The sequence below is a fragment of the Sparus aurata genome, chromosome 24, assembly GCF_900880675.1.
Source record: "Sparus aurata chromosome 24, fSpaAur1.1, whole genome shotgun sequence".
NCBI classification, from domain to species: domain Eukaryota; kingdom Metazoa; phylum Chordata; class Actinopteri; order Spariformes; family Sparidae; genus Sparus; species Sparus aurata.
In genome coordinates this window covers 5,143,162-5,160,891 of record NC_044210.1, presented here as the reverse complement: position 1 = coordinate 5,160,891, position 17,730 = coordinate 5,143,162, and the positions used below count along the sequence as shown (strand labels likewise).

The 17,730-nt window shown below is 49.6% G+C and overlaps 1 protein-coding gene across 4 annotated transcripts in view; it reads left to right on the top strand.

Moving 5' to 3' along the window:
• Window positions 1–17,730, top strand: part of nrp2a (neuropilin 2a) — a 64,020-nt gene that overhangs the window by 31,787 nt on the left and 14,503 nt on the right. For all 4 annotated transcript variants that reach the window (XM_030409734.1, XM_030409735.1, XM_030409733.1 and 1 more), the window contains exons 6-11: window positions 247–416; window positions 1,442–1,597; window positions 8,767–8,911; window positions 11,295–11,470; window positions 12,018–12,197; window positions 12,292–12,436. In XM_030409734.1, the coding sequence (XP_030265594.1) occupies window positions 247–416; window positions 1,442–1,597; window positions 8,767–8,911; window positions 11,295–11,470; window positions 12,018–12,197; window positions 12,292–12,436 (972 nt within the window). The remainder of the gene's footprint in view (window positions 1–246; window positions 417–1,441; window positions 1,598–8,766; window positions 8,912–11,294; window positions 11,471–12,017; window positions 12,198–12,291; window positions 12,437–17,730) is intronic.

Genomic DNA, 17,730 nt, shown 5'->3' with positions numbered 1-17,730 from the left:
TATGTCGCCTTTTGCCCTTTCTCTGTCTGGCTTTACCTTTTCTTTTCTGTCTTGAAGCTCTATAATGTGCCACTCAGATCTCCCCTTTCATTCTCTTTAATACGTTTCCTTGCATCTGTCACCCGCTCTACTTAACTTTCCTCCCCTCTGCTTTTCATCTTTTTTCTCCTCCACGCCTCTTTTATAATCTCCGCCGCGAAGCCACATCAACAAGTGTACAGTTAACGCTGCGCTTTCTCCCATCAGCGTTCCACTGCAGCATGGCGCTCGGTATGGAGTCGGGGAAGATCAGCGACGATCAGATCAGCGCCTCCACGACGTTCTACGACAACCGCTGGTTGCCGCGCCAGGCTCGCCTCAACAACGACGACAACGCCTGGACGCCTTCGGAGGACAGCAACAAGGAGTATATACAGGTCAGACCCTTCAGTATCACACAACACATACTGAGTGTACTTTGTGCTTTGTTTCCTACCTGGATATGCTGAAGAAGTCTTGACCTTTAAATATTGTCGGTTTAATCACAGTGTGAGAAGAGAAAATAAAGATATTCAGAGTACATTAACTGTTTCCGCATGTGGAAATTCCAATCCACGTGTGAAAATACTCAACTGCCATGTGAAATTGTCTTTTTTCGGAAGTGATAAAGCACATTTCCCCTTTTTTTGGGACACTTTCGTTGGCGAGAGAGACACTTTCCAAGCGCAACGCGGCAAAATTACTCACGTCAGATATCAACATTGGGACGTTTTATCAGCTACGATGACCGCACGAATACAAACGAATCTGAATCGGCATTAGCGTCCCTCGTTGAGCACGATACATGTCGAGAATTTGTCTCAGTGATGCTTCAGCAGGATGGAGGAGAGGATTTAAGGCCCGGCAGCATCTCATATACAGTGAGGACTTACACCAGGACACACACACACACACGCTGAAAAGGAAATAGAGGAACTGTGAACCGATGATAAGGAAGTGCTTTTGCGCTCTCAATCTTTCCTGTCTCAGACCGGCGCGTATGCATGCATGCATTGACACACACACACACACACACACAGAAGCGTGCACACGAGGAGAGCGGCGAGAAGCCCCCGTGATTGATGAAGGTGCTCTACAGGAATGCATCCTAACACTGCGCCATTGATCTTTGCCTCCAGCCTTCCTCCCCTCGCACACCCGCACGCGACAATGCAAGGGTACACACACACACACACACACACACACACACACATGCACGGACAGCACCTAAGCTCCGTCAGCAGCAGGCCACAGTCGGCGTCCATCCCCTGCTGTCTTGCGTGACAGATAGACGCAGCAGCTGGTCTGTCTCTGTTATCTACATCAGCCCTGACCACCACAACACCCTCCGCCCGTCCGTTCATATTCTTCTCTTTTCTATTCCGTCATCAATTCTCACATTCGTGTGCTCCTTTTCTTCCAGGTCGACCTCCACTTCCTGAAGGTTTTGACGGGCATCGCCACGCAGGGTGCCGTTTCCAAGGAGACGCAGAAGTCCTACTACGTCACCACCTTCAAGCTGGAGGTCAGCACCAACGGGGAGGACTGGATGGTCTACCGGCACGGCAAGAACCACAAGGTAGGATTTAAAAACCGCCCGTCGCTGGCACCCATCGGTGAAAACCGGTGAAGTGAGGTGTCGAAGGACACCCATAAGACACCACCCCACCCTCGCCACAGTCTGTTCGCCCTGCTGCCATTTGGCAAGCAATACACAAGTAGTTTTTGTTTATTTTTTGTGAAAGTGATAAAAAAAAAAAATGGGCTCCACAAGCTCACAAAAAGTCACCCTCCGTGACCAGAATTTGAACTTGCAGGTACAAGGCCCTCTTTCTCTAACCTTTACTACCATCAAGATAAGTTCCCCGACAACAGAGGCTGTTGTGTGCGTCCGCATCAATGGACGCAACATTCCTGGAGGGAGCCGCCCCCCCCCCCCCCTTCCAGGACTGTTTATGAACCTGAGTCATGACCCCCAGTCACGAGGTGGAGACGGAGAGGCAATAGGAGGGAGGAAGCGATAGAGATAGAGAGAGTAGGCGAAGCTGACAAACAAGAACAATGGAGTCCTCTATGTGCCCTTATCTGGGGCTTTGCAATTCATCATCTCTCCCTGCGCGCACACACACACACACAAACACACACCTGGGGTTGTGAAACCCATGGAGTCATACCAGGTGTGAACGGAGCAGGTTTGTGTTTAAGGGGATCATGGCAACATCATCTTCCGAGATTGGCGGCGTGTAGTGCTTTCCATCGAGCCTCGTCGTATCCCTGCTCGGTTTGTTTGCGTGTTAGGTGGAGCGGGGGTTGGCTTCACGCACAGGCGGGTGTGTGGATGCATGTACAGCGCAGGTCGTTGTTGTTGTCACGCTTCGACCTACAGTAAGCCCGTCTCCGGGGGAACTGAACTTTGTCCCTCATATCTGGGTTAAGGTCACAGAGGATTTCAAGCAGAAAAAAATGGAGAGTGGAAAGGGTGGTGGGTGTTGGGTGGATGTTGAGGGTTAATCCACACACGTTTACCCACGCTGACGGGGGGCGGGGGCTCCCTTCTGCGTGTGCCAGTGATTGGTTTGGGTGAGGCCAGCGGGGGGTATTTGATGTGGAGATTATTGAGTGAAACGTGGATTTAACTTAAAAAAGTCAACATCTGTGCAATTTATTAGAACTCCCCCACCCCCCCAGATGCCTCCCCACTCCTCCCGCATACACACACATGCAAAATCCACAGGCCCCCCCCCCCCCCCCTTTAAATAACCGCTGGCTGATCTCTCCTTCTGCAGGATCTGCGCGTGTGTGCGCATATGTATATGATGTGTTCCTGTCTGTCTGTGCCGTGTAATCTGACTCCGCTAATCCGTCTGCGCATAAGACACTCTCAGACACGGGCTCAGACAGATGCATCAACACGCATTTGGTAGAGATACCGCTTGTATTACGAGCGCCCGCTTTCAAAAAAGCGGTTATGTTTTCAGCTTTTAGAATGCGCGGAGTCCGGCAGGAGGATGAGAGATCAATAAAAGATAGCAGATCCGCGTAATGGTTTGATTTCCAAAGAGAGGCCGGTGTGTTGGGAGGGGGGAGACATCCAGCGCCGTGCTTTTTTTTTTTTTTTTTTTGATGGCTAACACCGAATCCACGTGTTCGGCTCAAAGCTCAGCCAGAGAGTTTTGCGAACATTCCTCAAGCTGAAACCCGGAAACCAAGCCTGATACGTCTACTAATGGAGCATTACATTATCTACATAAACTATAGATATCCTCACGTATGCCATCTGTTTTTCATGACCGCGAAGACGAGATGAAAGTTGCAACGTTTATTCCTCCAAACTCTCTTTTTAAAATCCTCAAGGATTTATTGTGCGTTCAAGTCCTCTGATGTATAATAAAGCGGCGATGGCATATTAGATCACCTCGGGTGAAACTTTCTCTTTGTATTTCTTGTGATGGATGGGATTCGATTCGGGAATAATGCTTTTTTTTTTTTTGACAAATTGCGCTCCGAAAAAAGCACAACTTTTCAGCCCGGTCTGACTTTGGAGTTTTCGCTCCCTGTCAGTCAGGTTCCTCGTCTGGTCCCGGTGGGCTGTTGAATCTTCCGTGACTGCTAATCCACCAGTCATGTCTTACAAACTCCCAGTTAGCCCGTCCTAAGCCCCCCAAAGAGCCCTTAAGTGGTTGAAGCTCAGTTCTCGTCAGGGGGTTCTGTAATGACTGGGATTTGGTTCTTTTAATTGTCATTTAACAGTGAGCTTGAAGCTAATGTGGCTTTTGGAAAGGGAGCGCGCGCGCCCGGGCGTGTGCAGCGTGTGTGTGTTTGTGGAAGGTTGAGCCACGAGTGTGTTCTCTGCATCAGATATGAATCACCCATGAATAAAAGGATTGGCCTGGCAGTTTGGTACCTCGCTTGTGTTTGTTATTGGGAGAGAGCGCGTTGCCATTTATTGTCGAGATTTGTGCCCCTTATTTGCTGTGTTAACAAAGAGCGTGGGATTTAATGCCAATAAAGATTATTTGACAGAAAGAGAGGCAGAGGCGGAGAGAGAGAGAGAGGGGGAGACGCTGGAAAGGGGAAGGCATTGTGGGAAATGGCGCTTTTTTTTTGGTGCGGTGTAGGAAGAGAAGAGGAAAAACACCAGCGCTGCAGATTGCAATCACCTCAGTCACACCAGCAAACAGGCTTTGTGCATGCGTGTGTGCGCGCGCGTGTGTGTGTGTGTGTGTGTGCGTGAGTGAGCGTGCACGCGTGTGTGTGATCTTTCTGACTCTTTTTCTGCATGCCAACACATTTTCACTTTGACACCCATGTGACTTGTTAATTCTAAATCACACTACTCACATATGCGCCTCATTACTTGATGAGACGCGAGCACACTTAGGGATTGCATATCTCTCGCACACACACACACACACACACACACTCAGATAGATACAAGCACACAGTGATTTTTTTAATGGTAACACAGACGCACACACATGTGCGCCCAGACAAATTAACATTAAAGGCACACTCTGTCATCCGTCTGTGAGGAAAATCCCATCAGCCCCGGTGCTAGGCAAGCACTGTGTTACCAAAAACACACGTGTGAGGCTGAGGCTGTCCAACACACACACACACACACACACACACAAGTAACCTGGGAGGGGAGAATAAAAACAGCCCACGCAGCATTTCCGCCTGCTCCTCCATCACACCATGTCATACACACACACACACATAAAAACACACCCAAAGACAAGCTTTGTTTTTCACTTACTCGTTCTTCAAGCTAATATGAGCATAATTCTGCATATGTTAACAGAGATAAAGATCCACACACACACACACACACACACACACGCATAGACATGCAGGCCGGCAGTCAAACGCGGCCGATAACACTGGTGAAATGTGGAAGACTTCAATAGAAGGTGGTGTAAGTCCATTTCTGAGGATCACCGCTTCAACCTCTACCCACCCACACACACACACACACACACACACACACGCCCACGCACACACACCGCCAGCCCTCAGAGTTAGTAGAGGAGAGCGGCCAGCTGGAACCAGTTCCAACTGTCAACATCTTCATACCCGGAGCGAGGGGAGAGGGAGAGAGCAAAGACGGGGCGGCGGGGGTTATGGTCGATGGCTAGAAAGAATGAGAGCGAGACAGAGGTAGCAACTCGACCGAAGAAGACGGGGATCACGAGCGTAATGGACGGAGAAGGAGGCTGGGATTGAGGGAATAACCGGGGGGGGGGGGGGAAAGCGGATAATGCTTTGCGCAGAGCTCGCCGCGTCTCCCCGCGGTGCCATCAGCGCAAAGGAAAAGACTGGCAGCGGAAGGAGACGTGTGCCAAAAACACAGGACGGAGGGAGATGGTAAATGGATCAAGCTAGGGTGTATCCATCCATCTATCCACTCATTTTTCCAGAGAAGAGATGTCATTCGCTCCAAAAAAGGGACGCTAAGTCTCTTCAGGAGGCTTTATTTCACTCTGTTTGCTGGTTAGATCCGTAGAGAGGGTGTTTACTATAAAGCAAACACACACATCTTTCACGGTGACCTGGTTCTCCGGAGAGGTCATCAATTGTTAAATACCCATGGCGCCTGCGTCCTGCCAATGTCCACACACATAAGTCTGACCGTCGCATGCTGCTATGTGTGTGTGTGTGCGTGTGTGTGTGTGTGTGTGAGCGGCGCTTCGTTATATTTTCATGACTCTCCACACCAGGAGACACAACATGACGATGTTAATTATTCAGCCCAGCGCGTCACGTGTGGGGCTCACACAGACACAGACGTACACGGGCAAAAGAATAACATGCCAGTCGTCGGGCAGATTACAGAGGTGGTCTAGACGGCAGGCCTTGCCCGTCTGGGACAAAACGAAACGTACATTTCCTTTCGTGCATGTCGGGAATTCCTAGCGAGTCAAAAAGTAACCATCTTATCAACGAGCTGGTCAATGACCAACCATCTGCTTCCCGAGGCTGTTGACCTTTAACCTTGGAAGTAATGGGCGAGGGGTCAAATGAGCGACCCTTCAGGTACCGTGACAATAGATGGGAGGAAGTTGAGCCGGCTGACAGCTCCTCATTGTCTTCTTCCTTTTCCTTCCCCCCTGTCTTAGTGCTCCAAAAGTAAAACTGAAAGAGCCCCCTCGAGCCGAGTCGTATTGAACAAATCGTTCTCTCTTTGTGTCAGTAATGTCGGCCATATTCCCTGCTTTTATCCAAAGATGAAAAAAAAAAAAAGCAGCTGGCAGCGCGGTAATGCACCAGATAATGGCCTTTTAGTCATGGCGGGCATCTCGCGCGATTGGAACAAGACGTTTACAGGAAGTTGGAACAGATGGGTATTTTTTTTACGGGCATCTCTCGATTTTCCACGTCTGAGACCTGAGCCGTTGATGGATCGAATTCACCTTTTTCGCCGCGTAATTTATCTTTAGCGCAGGTTTTATCGCATAATTGATGTCCGAATGTACGGGAGTAGAAAAGTGCACCGAAAAGGCTTTATTGTAGCGGATAGATTATTTTCAAAAAGTCACATGTTTTTTGTGTTCCAAAGCCAAACGAAACAACAAAGCAAGCTAAACTGTCAGCATTATGTACATCGGATGTAATACTGAGATGTCGGTTTGCCGTCGAGCCGCGTTTATGAGACGTTTCCTGCCTCGGTGATGAATCTGTCCGTTGTGCTCTCCTTCCTGCCCGCCACCACTCCCTTACTCCTCTTCCACATTCCTCTGTTGATATTCCTCATTCAGTCGTATCTGCTGCCCTCCATTCAACCTCTTCCCTTTCCTCCCTCTCTCTCTCTCTCTCAGCCCTTCCCATCATCTGTTTTTGACTATTCTTCTGAGGACTCTCCCTCCCCGCGCTCATTTTCTGCTGGTTTCCCTCTCCCCGCTGCTCTTTGTTTCTCAGACAGAATATCAGGGAGCGGCGAGGATGGGATACCGGTTGTTTGTGTGTGTGTGTGTGTGTGTGTGTGTGTGTGTGCGGCAAGCTCTCTTTGCGCGGGTGTTTACATAACCCCCATAAGAGCCCGCATCCACCGTTTGGCCTCTTCGGTAAACACAACGGCTGTCTATCCTCGATTCCAGCGGCAGATACAGAGCGGATAGACCCCCTCGCTTATCTGTTCAAACACTCGCGCTTGCTTTGTATTACCAGTGTCAGCTCCTTTTGATTAAATCAGGCCATGCCAAAATCAAATAAAATCCCCCCGAGTCGGATTTTTTTGAAGTGGAACCGCTCATATTCCCGCCGGTTTGTGGAATTTTATTCTGGAATATCGTATCAATTTGGAGGGGTTTGCGCCAGACGGGGAATTCATACAAAATGGGTCACTTTATAGCAATATGGCGGCGTATTATTTTGAAACACCAGCCGAAACCTGACTGTTTATCACTTCTGATGGGGGGAAAAAAAAAACGACATTTTCAAAACAAGAGGGAATCAAACATTTTAGGCCACGGGTGCCTCCTGAGGTTTGATCATCCCGTGCTCGGATAAGAGTAAAAGAGAAAGCATGTACGGACCTTTTTTTTCTTTTTTTAGAACGTTTAATCTTTAATTCGGCTGCTTGTAGCAGTCGCATTTCCGTTTTTTTTTTTTTTCTCCATTGTGTGCAGCTGCTGGGATGTTAGTCCGTGTGGTTTTTCTGTCAATCAACAGCCGGCCCCCGGTCAACCACAGACAGATAGAGTGGATGACACTTAACAGTCGCTCAGTCAGTTAAAAGACACTTCCTCTGCTTATCTCAGTCTGTGTGTGTGTGTGTGTGTGTGGGTTCCTGTGGTTTCCTATGTGTGTGGGTTTTTTTTTTTCGTTTGTAGCCACCAACAGGAGCAAAGACGAGGCAACCAGGGGGTGAGGGAGGATGTGTGGAGAGATATCAAGTGTATGGTTTGAGAGACGAGGAATGGAAGGAGAAAAAATGGAGGTAATCAGAGGGCTGAGGAGGAAGGAGGTAGTTGAGGAGGAGCGGTAATTACAAACGGGGAGTTATGGTTTGGAGAACACACACAAAGGAAAGAAAGGAAGACTCGCGTCTGTCATTGAATGTCCCCATCGGGCGCCCTCGAGCGTCGCCCGGCGCTTCTCGACCCGAAACGGGAAGTGGCTCGACCACCCCGGTTATATTTGCCCTCCGACCCCTTGCCGCCCCTCCCTGCCGCTTAAGAGCAAATGGAAGGAAGGGAGTGCCCCGTAGAGAAGAAGCGAATGTTGACGCTTTTACGCTGGGACGCCTCAGGAAGTGAATTTCACTCACATCCTGCCCACCTGGACGGCCTTCCTGCGTCTGACGGCTAATCATGTTTGCCCGTGTCGGGTCACGTCTCCCGCGGCGTCCCGCGGCCACCAGCATAGAGGTGTGTGTGGGAGTTGGAGTGTGTGTGTGTGTGTGTGTGTGTGTGTGCGTGTGTGTCTGTGGAGGAGAAGGAGAGAGAAGAGAGAAACCCTCATCCATCGCCCCGGCTTTCCCAGCCTCCCAGCGCCGAACCCTTGACCCCGAAACACATCGACAGCTGGGATGGTGACATCGGATCCGTGTTTGGGTTGTCTCCGCTTTGTCCGGCCTGCCACTGTGTGTGCGTCTGTGTGTAGCCGAGCGAAACCGTGCACTGTGGGTGGGTGTGGAGATGTAGTGTGTGTGTGTGTGTGTGTGTGTGTGAGAAAGACAGAGATAAGACATGAAGAGTACATCTCCTTCTGTCAGTAACCGGCCTTTGTTTGTCTTTGCTCTACCAGATTTTCCACGGCAACACAGACCCAGCCGAGGTGGTTCTCAACCGGGTCCCGCAGCCGGTTCTGGCCCGGTTCGTTCGGATCCGGCCACAGACCTGGAGGAATGGCATCGCCCTGCGTTTTGAGCTGTACGGGTGCCAAATTACAGGTGTGTGTCAGAAAGTTATATTTTTCGAACCTGTTTTTTGCCCGAAGAAAGTTGTTGTTTCCAAGATTCTTTTTTTTTTGTTGCTTCACCAATTGCTTTTTTTGGTCCTCTTTTAGTGATTAAGGGACTCCAACCAGCAATGTTTAGCTCCTGTCTTGCCATAAAAAAAAAGCCGTTTTGAACCCTCATTTCTTTGAATCTAACCTTTATTTCACAGGGAATTTTCACATTGACATTACAGAATCTCTTTTCCGAGAGAGTCCCGGCCCAGACAGCAGTATGCTAGACTTTCCATATAAAAGAACGAGCAACAGACGTTTAAACAACCAACAAATTACATCAAGACAATGAATTTACGATGTGCATTCGTTGGTCTATAGTCCTTAATCCTATTCTCATAAACCTCCATACGTAGAACTAAAGCACTTTCACCAAATTTAATGTAGGTTTGAGGAATAGCAGAATATTAAACAAATAAGTAGGCAGTTTGTGCAATTTTGCCTTTCAGATAGAAATGCACCCAAGCTCCATTCTATAGTTGTGTGAGGAAGACAAGACAAGCCAAGCCTCACATAAACAGCAATTACTTGTCCAAAAAGCTGAATCGGAGACAAATCTCAATGCAGCATGCTACACGTAATGAGAGATTAATTTGCATGCATATATAAAACGGCGCCACAATCAGCCGCTGATTAAAACGTCTCTTGAATTAATGTTTTTTTCCTTGCACCAGCGAGAGAGAGCCGGCTTCACCCTGAGTCTTGTTTGCCAGACGCTCGGTGTAACGTTGAAAAAGACAGGTTCCCCTCAGTTGCTTGTAAGTTTAAATTCATGCTGACGCACGCCGTCGATGCCACATCCTTTTTGTTTTGTCGGCATTTTGTTTTGTCAGTGTACAAAGATCCCCAAACACGAGATCAACTTAAAATACAGTGAACATCAGCGAAAAGTAACTTCCTAAACCTTAAAAACCTGGGACACACACGTGTATTTAGGCTCTCTCCCACACTCCCACTTCCATCTTTTAAAAATAGGAAGCCTCTGGCTAATTAAAGGAAACTTTTCTTGCTCTATTCTTCCTTCCAGAGGCACCACCAGTGTCTTCTCCCTCTCTCTCCCACTTTTTCCTCCATGCTCGCTTTCTGTCTCCGGCTCCCCCAGCGCCGCCTCTCTTTCCCTCTCATGGTTTTGGATACTGTTTTTTTGATGCGTCCTCTTAGCTCCGCGAGCTCTTCCGTATCTGGAAAAACGAGCGCCGATCAATCATTCATGGCTCCCTGTTCGCTCTTACATCAGAAACTGTGATTCGCCGCAGCCTCAACAGCTGCTATCGAAATAACTATTAGCCCTTACAGTACAGGTACATTCGCGCGCACACACACACACACACACACACACACACACACAGGCGGCTGTTCTAAATATAGTACGTGACCTCAAAAGCGGGCACGCCCCTTGGAGAGGTGCACACAAACACACACACACACACGTACGCTTCCTGTGCCTTTTATTCATTATTTACATCTCCTGCTTCTGCAGTGACATAACAGCATGAAACTTTGATCTGTGTTCTCTTAAACCGTCAGCACAACTAACATCTCATCCCATCTCCCTTCGCCTGCCCTCTCTCTCCTCCTCCTCTTCCCGAGGCGCTCTCCACCTCCCACCTCCCTCCGCGCCCCTCGCCACCCCTTGTGTCGCCCTCTTCCTCCCTCCACCCCTCCCTCTCCCACTGTTTGTCTCTCGCAGGGGTGTCATCTCTACGCCTTGCCCTCCTCCCCCGTCTCCCCGAGCCGTCGACTTCAGCTCCCCGTCTCTTGCTCTCTCTCTCTCTTTTTTTTTTTTCTTCTTCTCGCTCTCTCCGCTCTCTCCTACCCTGCCACCAGACTCCTCTCATTATACCTTTCTTATCCCCCCTAATCCTCATTCCTCCCTCTCCGCGTACTCCCCTCGGCAAGTTGCTTTCGATGCTACCCGCTCATCCATATCTGAATGAGTTCCGTTTTCCGAGTGCTTTTGCGTGTATGCGGATACAAAGGCACAGTGCGGGCAAACAAACGCGTTGAATGCACAGCGGGGGATGTGCATCTGTTCAAAAGCGGCCTTAACGTATCGCTTTTATCTCTCTAATTGTGTATTTAACATGAATGGCGCTGCACCGCACGTCCCAGTCTCTCACCTCACCCTCTCCTGGTCGCTCCAGGCGAAACTCTTAATGCTTTAGCGGCCAGTAGCGCGATCCTGCGGTGAAGCTTAACAGCTCCCAGGTGGGAGAGTGTGCAACAGCGCGAGCGTATGTTAGGTCGCCGCCCGAGACTTCTCCCTCAACCGTGCCCCCGAAGGTGAAGGTTAAAGCTCTCTCTCTTGCCCTTCTCCGCTTCAGATGCCCCGTGCTCAGACCTGCAGGGCCTGCTGTCCGGCCTGCTCCCCGACGCCCAGATCTCCGCCTCCACCAGCAGGGACATCGTGTGGAGTCCCGGCACCGCACGGCTGGTGGCCAGTCGCTCCGGCTGGTTCCCCGCGCCCGCACAACCTCTGGCTGGAGAGGAATGGCTTCAGGTATAAGAGGATTGTAATCGTTTGTTGTACATCTGACTGTACGTTTCCATGCGAGCACTCATCACTTTAACTTCTGTGTCACGGGGTTCATGTTTAGTGAGAGATACGCAAGGCAAACGCTAGCAGCAGTTGGGTCGTGGTGTTATAGGGGTAATAACAAGGGTGAAAAATGTCATGTTTAGATGTGCAACAAACCTAAAAGTAGCTTTAACGACCGGCTTCCACATATTGCCGTCCCAGCTGCCAAATGACCTAAACCGAGAAGCAAAGCTGCAATTAAAGGTCCCATATTATGCTCATTTCCAGGTTTATACTTTTATTTTAGGTGTCTACTAAAATGTTTACATGCTTTAAAGCTCACAAACATTATTTTTCTTATACTAGCCATCACCGGCGGCTCATTTCGCCAAGTTTCTACACGCAGACCCTCGATGGAGGGTTTTGATACGTTACATAGGACGTATCACTTTCTACAATGTGGTTGCTTTAAACAAAGCCACGTTAGTTTTGTGTAAAGCACAATTTATCTGAATGTAATCTCCAACAGGTGGACCTAAGTGTGCCTAAGACGGTGCGCGGAGTGATCACCCAGGGAGCGCGGGGCGGCGACGCAGGGAGCGGAGCGACGACAGATAACCGGGCGTTTGTCAGGAAGTACAAAGTGGCACACAGCCTGAACGCGAAAGATTGGAATTTCATCATGGACAGCAAGACGAGCCTGCCCAAGGTGGGTGACGGAGGGAGACGAGATGGGGAAACGATGTCCCCGAATGTTTGCAAACCGTCGAGCTGACGCTGAACCTTTTTGTATTTGCGGACAGATCTTTGAGGGGAACACGCACTACGACACCCCGGAGCTGCGTCACTTCGAGGAGACCGTCGCCCAGTACATCAGGCTCTACCCGGAGAGGTGGTCTCCGGCGGGAATTGGGATGAGAGTGGAGATACTGGGCTGCGACCTTCCAGGTAGGTTATTCTTCCGTTGCTTCCGCGACAGGGACTCATTTCACATATGATAATTCACTGCCTGCACTATTCCAGGCTGAATCATTTGCCCCGCACTGTAATGAACTGAAGTGATCTAACCAGAACTGAATGGACCTTGAGGAAGGTTTCTCACCAGAGAAAGTGAGGCTCACATTAGATATGCATGAGAGTCATTAGAGTGTGCCAGAGGTGAAAAGAGTCACCCGCAGTCGGCCGAGAGAAGGGGGAGGCGATAGCACGGTGAAAGCTCGCTCCTCAAAGGTCGCAAATTCGGACGTGTTTCACCTGGAAACGATGAGTTGGGTTTCTCCGTGTTTTGCTCCCGCAACAAGAGTCGGCGTCACAGGGAGTGGACAGGGCTCGGTTTAAGGAATGCTTCCCTCCGGAGAGAGAGGGAGCGAGCGCGTTGGTTCGTTGGCTCTCCCGACGCGGGTCTGTTATCCAGATGTGAGGTCGGCGCTGGAGAAACACACCGGCGCTCCGGCGCACATATGGACCCCTCGCTATTTACCACTCCCTCTGTGCCTGGACAGGATGGCTGGGCTGTATAGCGCGACACGCTATATACAAGCGCAGGCCGTCATACATGTACACATGCACAAGATAAACCGCAGAGAGAGGGACGTGTATAACATTCACACGCCCACACACACAACGCTGTAAATACAAGTTAGGCCATGCCTTTATGGAGGCGATGTGTGTGTGTGTGTCTGTTTGCGTGTGCTGATTGGTGAAGAGCACATTTATCTGATCACACTTTTGAATGCGTACTTTTACTTAAAGTTTGTATATACATACTTTTTCCACCACTTTTTCTGCGTTAACTGCTTGATAGACACGTGACCTGTGGGAAGTGAAGTGCACACCCAGCAATGAACAGTAACCACAAAGCTGGAAACAAAGTGAAAAGAACAAGAGCCTCAGGTTCAGGGTTTAACACTTTTTCCATTATCAGATGAAGTGGGGGGGGGGGGGGGGGTACACATTGTTCACCAGCATCCAAAACTCAGCAGGAGTAGTGGACTGCTGCTGACATCCAGTAAATCATTCACTTCCCTTTTACACACACACACTATTCACTTCTCTCTGTTCTGTCTTCAGTTAAGCCCTCTTTTGAATATCTTTTATTTAGATGATTCTGTGCTGTTTTGTCTTTCTTTTTTTTTTCTTTTTTTTTACCCCAAATCCTGCCTGGTTCAGTTTGAGCGTGGCAGCTCGCTACCACAGCGAGGCAGAATAAGGTCTCTCACCCCGCTCCTACACATGGTTGCAGTTCTCTCGCTTCCCGCCCCGAGGCTCAGTGCGTGGGTCCATAAATGTTTTTTGTTCCTTTTTTTTTGTTCGTTACCATGCCTCCTCCCTCCTCCTTGCCCTCTCCTCCTCTGTTACTCATCGCTCCTCGCACCTCTTTTTTCCATGTTCGCTGCTGTTGGTCCTGACTCCTTCTGTTCCCCCCCCCCCCCCCCCCCCCCCCCCCCCCCCTCGCGCTGACACACAGCTGTCTCACACACACAACCTCAGCAGGTTTTTGTGTGTGTGTGTGTGTGTGTGTGTGCGCCGATAAATGAAAAATGTATGAGCTCAGGAAGGAAATTTTACGGACTGATCTGCTAAAAAAAAAAAAAAAAAAGAAAAATGCAAAGTATCGTCTCCGCCTTTTTCCAGGGAGGATCATTTTTTGGTTTTAGAGCTCACACTCACACACAAACACATGCACGTGCACATACACACGTGTAATATAAAACCTCAGGTGTCACACTGGCTTTTCTGACTCCTTCAAAAATGGTCCAGTACTTATTTTGGCTCTTCATATAAGCTCTTTATGTCACAGTCTTCACAGCTTGCCCGTCCTCTTAGAAAAGCTTTAATGCGTGTGAGTGTGTGTGTGTGTGTGTGTGTGTGTGTGTGTGTGTGGGTAAAGGATTGCAACTAACACTTATTAGCTGTGGATTACTTTCTCAATTAACTGATTAGTTGTTTGGTCTATTAATTGAAAAAAAAGTATTGTTCAGGACGTCTCTTTTCTGCACAACCCGATGATTCCGTTAGCAGTCATAGAGGAGGGAAGAACCCAGGAAATATTCATGTTTAAGAAGCTGGAATCAGGGTACTTTTTCTTTAATTGGCTCGAGCCAATTAATCGATTATTCAAATAGCTGGCGATTAATTTAATGGTCGACAGTTAATCAGTTAATTGATTGCAGCTCGGGTGCGGACGGCCCCTCGATCTGCGCACTTAACCCCGCCCAGCGGGATATCAAAAAATGGCTTCCTGTCTTTTCCATCGCGTTCTTTTGGACGGTGTACGCGTGGGAACGTGCGTGTGTGCGCATCCATTCATTGGTGTGTGTGTGAGTGTGTGTGTGCGTGCGTGCACGCGCATGTGCTTAGGACTGCCAAGCAGAGATTTACAGAAAGGCTTTCTACATAATTGAAGATTTTTTTTTTTTTTTTCCCCTTCTCCGACATATTGCTGAGTCAGCTTTTCGGGGAGTGAGCGATGTCTTTTTATGCGGAGAGTTCTGGCCCCGTGTATGCGTGTGTTTTTGGTGTCTGTGCGTGTTTGAAAAAAAAAAAAAAAAAGACAGGATCTTTGTGTGTCTGTGAGTATTCTTGCGAGCATGTGCTGCCCCGGTGTGCGTTTGTACGTGCAGGCGGGGCGTGCATCTCCATTATCTATGCCAGCAGTTCCCCTGGGTCCGCTTCTAAGTGTTGGTGTCTCATCCCATGCATGATGATGACTTGCATCATCACCTGCAGCAGTAGACACATTATGTAAGACAACACCCCGCTGCAGAGGGACTTCTCCTGCATTACGAGGCCCTCTGCTGCGCATGTACAGCCGGCCTGCCTGCCTGCCTGCCTGCGCACTCTCGGGCCTCATCGCGCAGCTCCGTGACATAGCCCTCGCGCACATCAAGGACACGGCTCGGGGCAAGGTGGGCAGGTCACAGACACCCACACACGCGCTCTCTTCTCACGTTCCCCCATAAACACACACGGACCCACACGAGCGCACAAGTCGGTCCCATTCCCATTGCCCCCGACACCCCTGTCACACCCGGGAAAGGTCAGCGCATTTACACTGTGACAAGGCCTGACCTTTGAAAGCACAGAGTGCTCAGGAGCTGGGGGAGAATCTTAATGGTCTCGTGTTTATGTGTGTTTAGTCGTACCTACACGTGTGTGTGCGCGCTCGTGTGTCCAGGTAATGCGCAGCAGCTCGGTTTATTTTGACGCCTGGTCCCGAGACACAAAGGCCGGACAGGCGCGAGGAGGTAAACTCGAAAAAGGGAAAAAGCGAAGAAGGAAGTCCGAGCAAAAGAGACAAGGGCGGCGTCGCGTTTGAAGCTCAGGAGGAAGAGCGGTTTGAGGAAGAGGGGGCCGCTTTGCTTGCCTTTACCTTCCCGGTGGGCTGGCAGCGATAAGAGTCTCATTAGGTAGTTAATGACAGGCATAAAGGACGTGACATTAACGCTGGGTGAATGTCAGAAGCCGTCGCCAGCTGTGGCCGGCCCTTTCATGTGTGCCATTTCTCCAGCTGGGGCGCCGTCGCGCTCATTTCCACAGGAAGTCCCTCTGAGCGGATCAATTGCGCATCACGCCGCGTTTGTTGCCCTTAGTGCCTTTCATAGTCTTTAAATGATAACAGTAGTCGTGCAGGAAGACCAGTAGGAGGCTCCGGCACGGACTACTAGCAGGCGTTCAGCAAACGTGGTAATTAATCCGTTTGACCTTTTTTCTTTTTTTTTTCAGAAATGTTTGCATGCTTGTTGTGTTTCTCTCCCCGACTGATGAGCTTCTTTTTTTTTTCTCGTGAGATCACCAGGCATCCAAGCCTCAAATCTGCCGGGAGGGGCTTAAGTGAGACATGTCACGGAACGCTAACAAAGCACTGCGAAATATGATACGCTCAAGAATTACACTTACCCTTTTCGGCGTTCATCAATGTCAATTAAATGGGAGGAAAAAAGAAGCCGAGGTCACACATCTGTGTTTGCGGAACACTCGTCGAACAAGGCGCTGTGTAAACATGTGTTGTTGATGGCTTTTTTTGCAGCGGTTGCGCTGACAGAAAATTGAGGGAAGAACAGCTTACATGGTTTATTCACGTGATAAATGTGCATCCATGTGACCCAAACCTCCGGGTAAACCCCCATAACACACCCGGGTCGACCCATCTGCTCCCAATAACGCAGCGTTTTTTCTCTCTCCCCCCCCCCTTCACATTCCAGCCGCGGCCTGCTCAACATGTGTCTGTTTTTGCGCGCACATGTGATGCGTTTTAATGAGCCCGACTGCTGGCGTGTTGTTTGTCTCTCTTTTGTGATATATTTGCGCTTAAATCGGCGGTAATGGCGGCGAGATGATCGCACGTTTCGCTTCGCGTTCCTTTCTGAGCGCCCCGTGAGTTATAGAGTGAAGGGGCAACGCACTCGACAGCTCGTGAGAAAAAAAAAAGGGCGGGATGGAGTGTGTGTGTGTGTGTGTGTGTGTGTGTGCTGTGTGTCCTCCCTGACAGCCCTGTGAGTGGTCCCAGAGTGTGATCATCCCGTCCAAGGTCGAAGGGAGTCGGTCAGACGTGTCCATCCATCAGCGCGGTGTGTGACTCCGCATCTCTGTGTGCGCGTTAGCATGTGGACACGTTGGCCCTGCGTATCTGCACGTCTGCATATTTGAGTCGGACACTGACGCCGGAGCACCGAGACATAACATGACCGGGGGAGCCCCCCTCTGGGTGCCTTATGGCTATCTGCCTCCGCTTGTCTCCGACACTCTGGGGTTGGATGGCCGAATGGAGACAGGAAATGAGGGATAGAGATAGCCTCCCTCGGTTATGATGTGTGCTTTAACTCACCCTGAATATACAGGCGACTCGGACACGCTGTTTACGTGCTGAACCATGGCAGCGGTATAGCATAACTCATTAGTTTCCTGTTTGAAATATCATTAAAAAGCTCATAAACCGAACTTGAACTTGAACATAACGCACGTGAAACACTTTGCGGCCCCGTTCTAAACGCTGCGCTGAACAAAACAGCCCAGGCACAGCCTGGTATGAAGTTTTTCGCCAGTGACCGCGGCTCGACAAAATCCTCCAGGTTCACGCGGACTTTTTCGAGCTTTTTAGTCTGTTTGTGGAAAAACTCATCATCTTCCTTTAAAGCTCTTCTTTCAACTGGAAAAATACAGGCAGAGTGGAGAGCCATTAAAGGTGTATAAAGACGCATACTTCGATGCGTTCTGGTTCCTTCCGCCTTTGTTGCTTATCA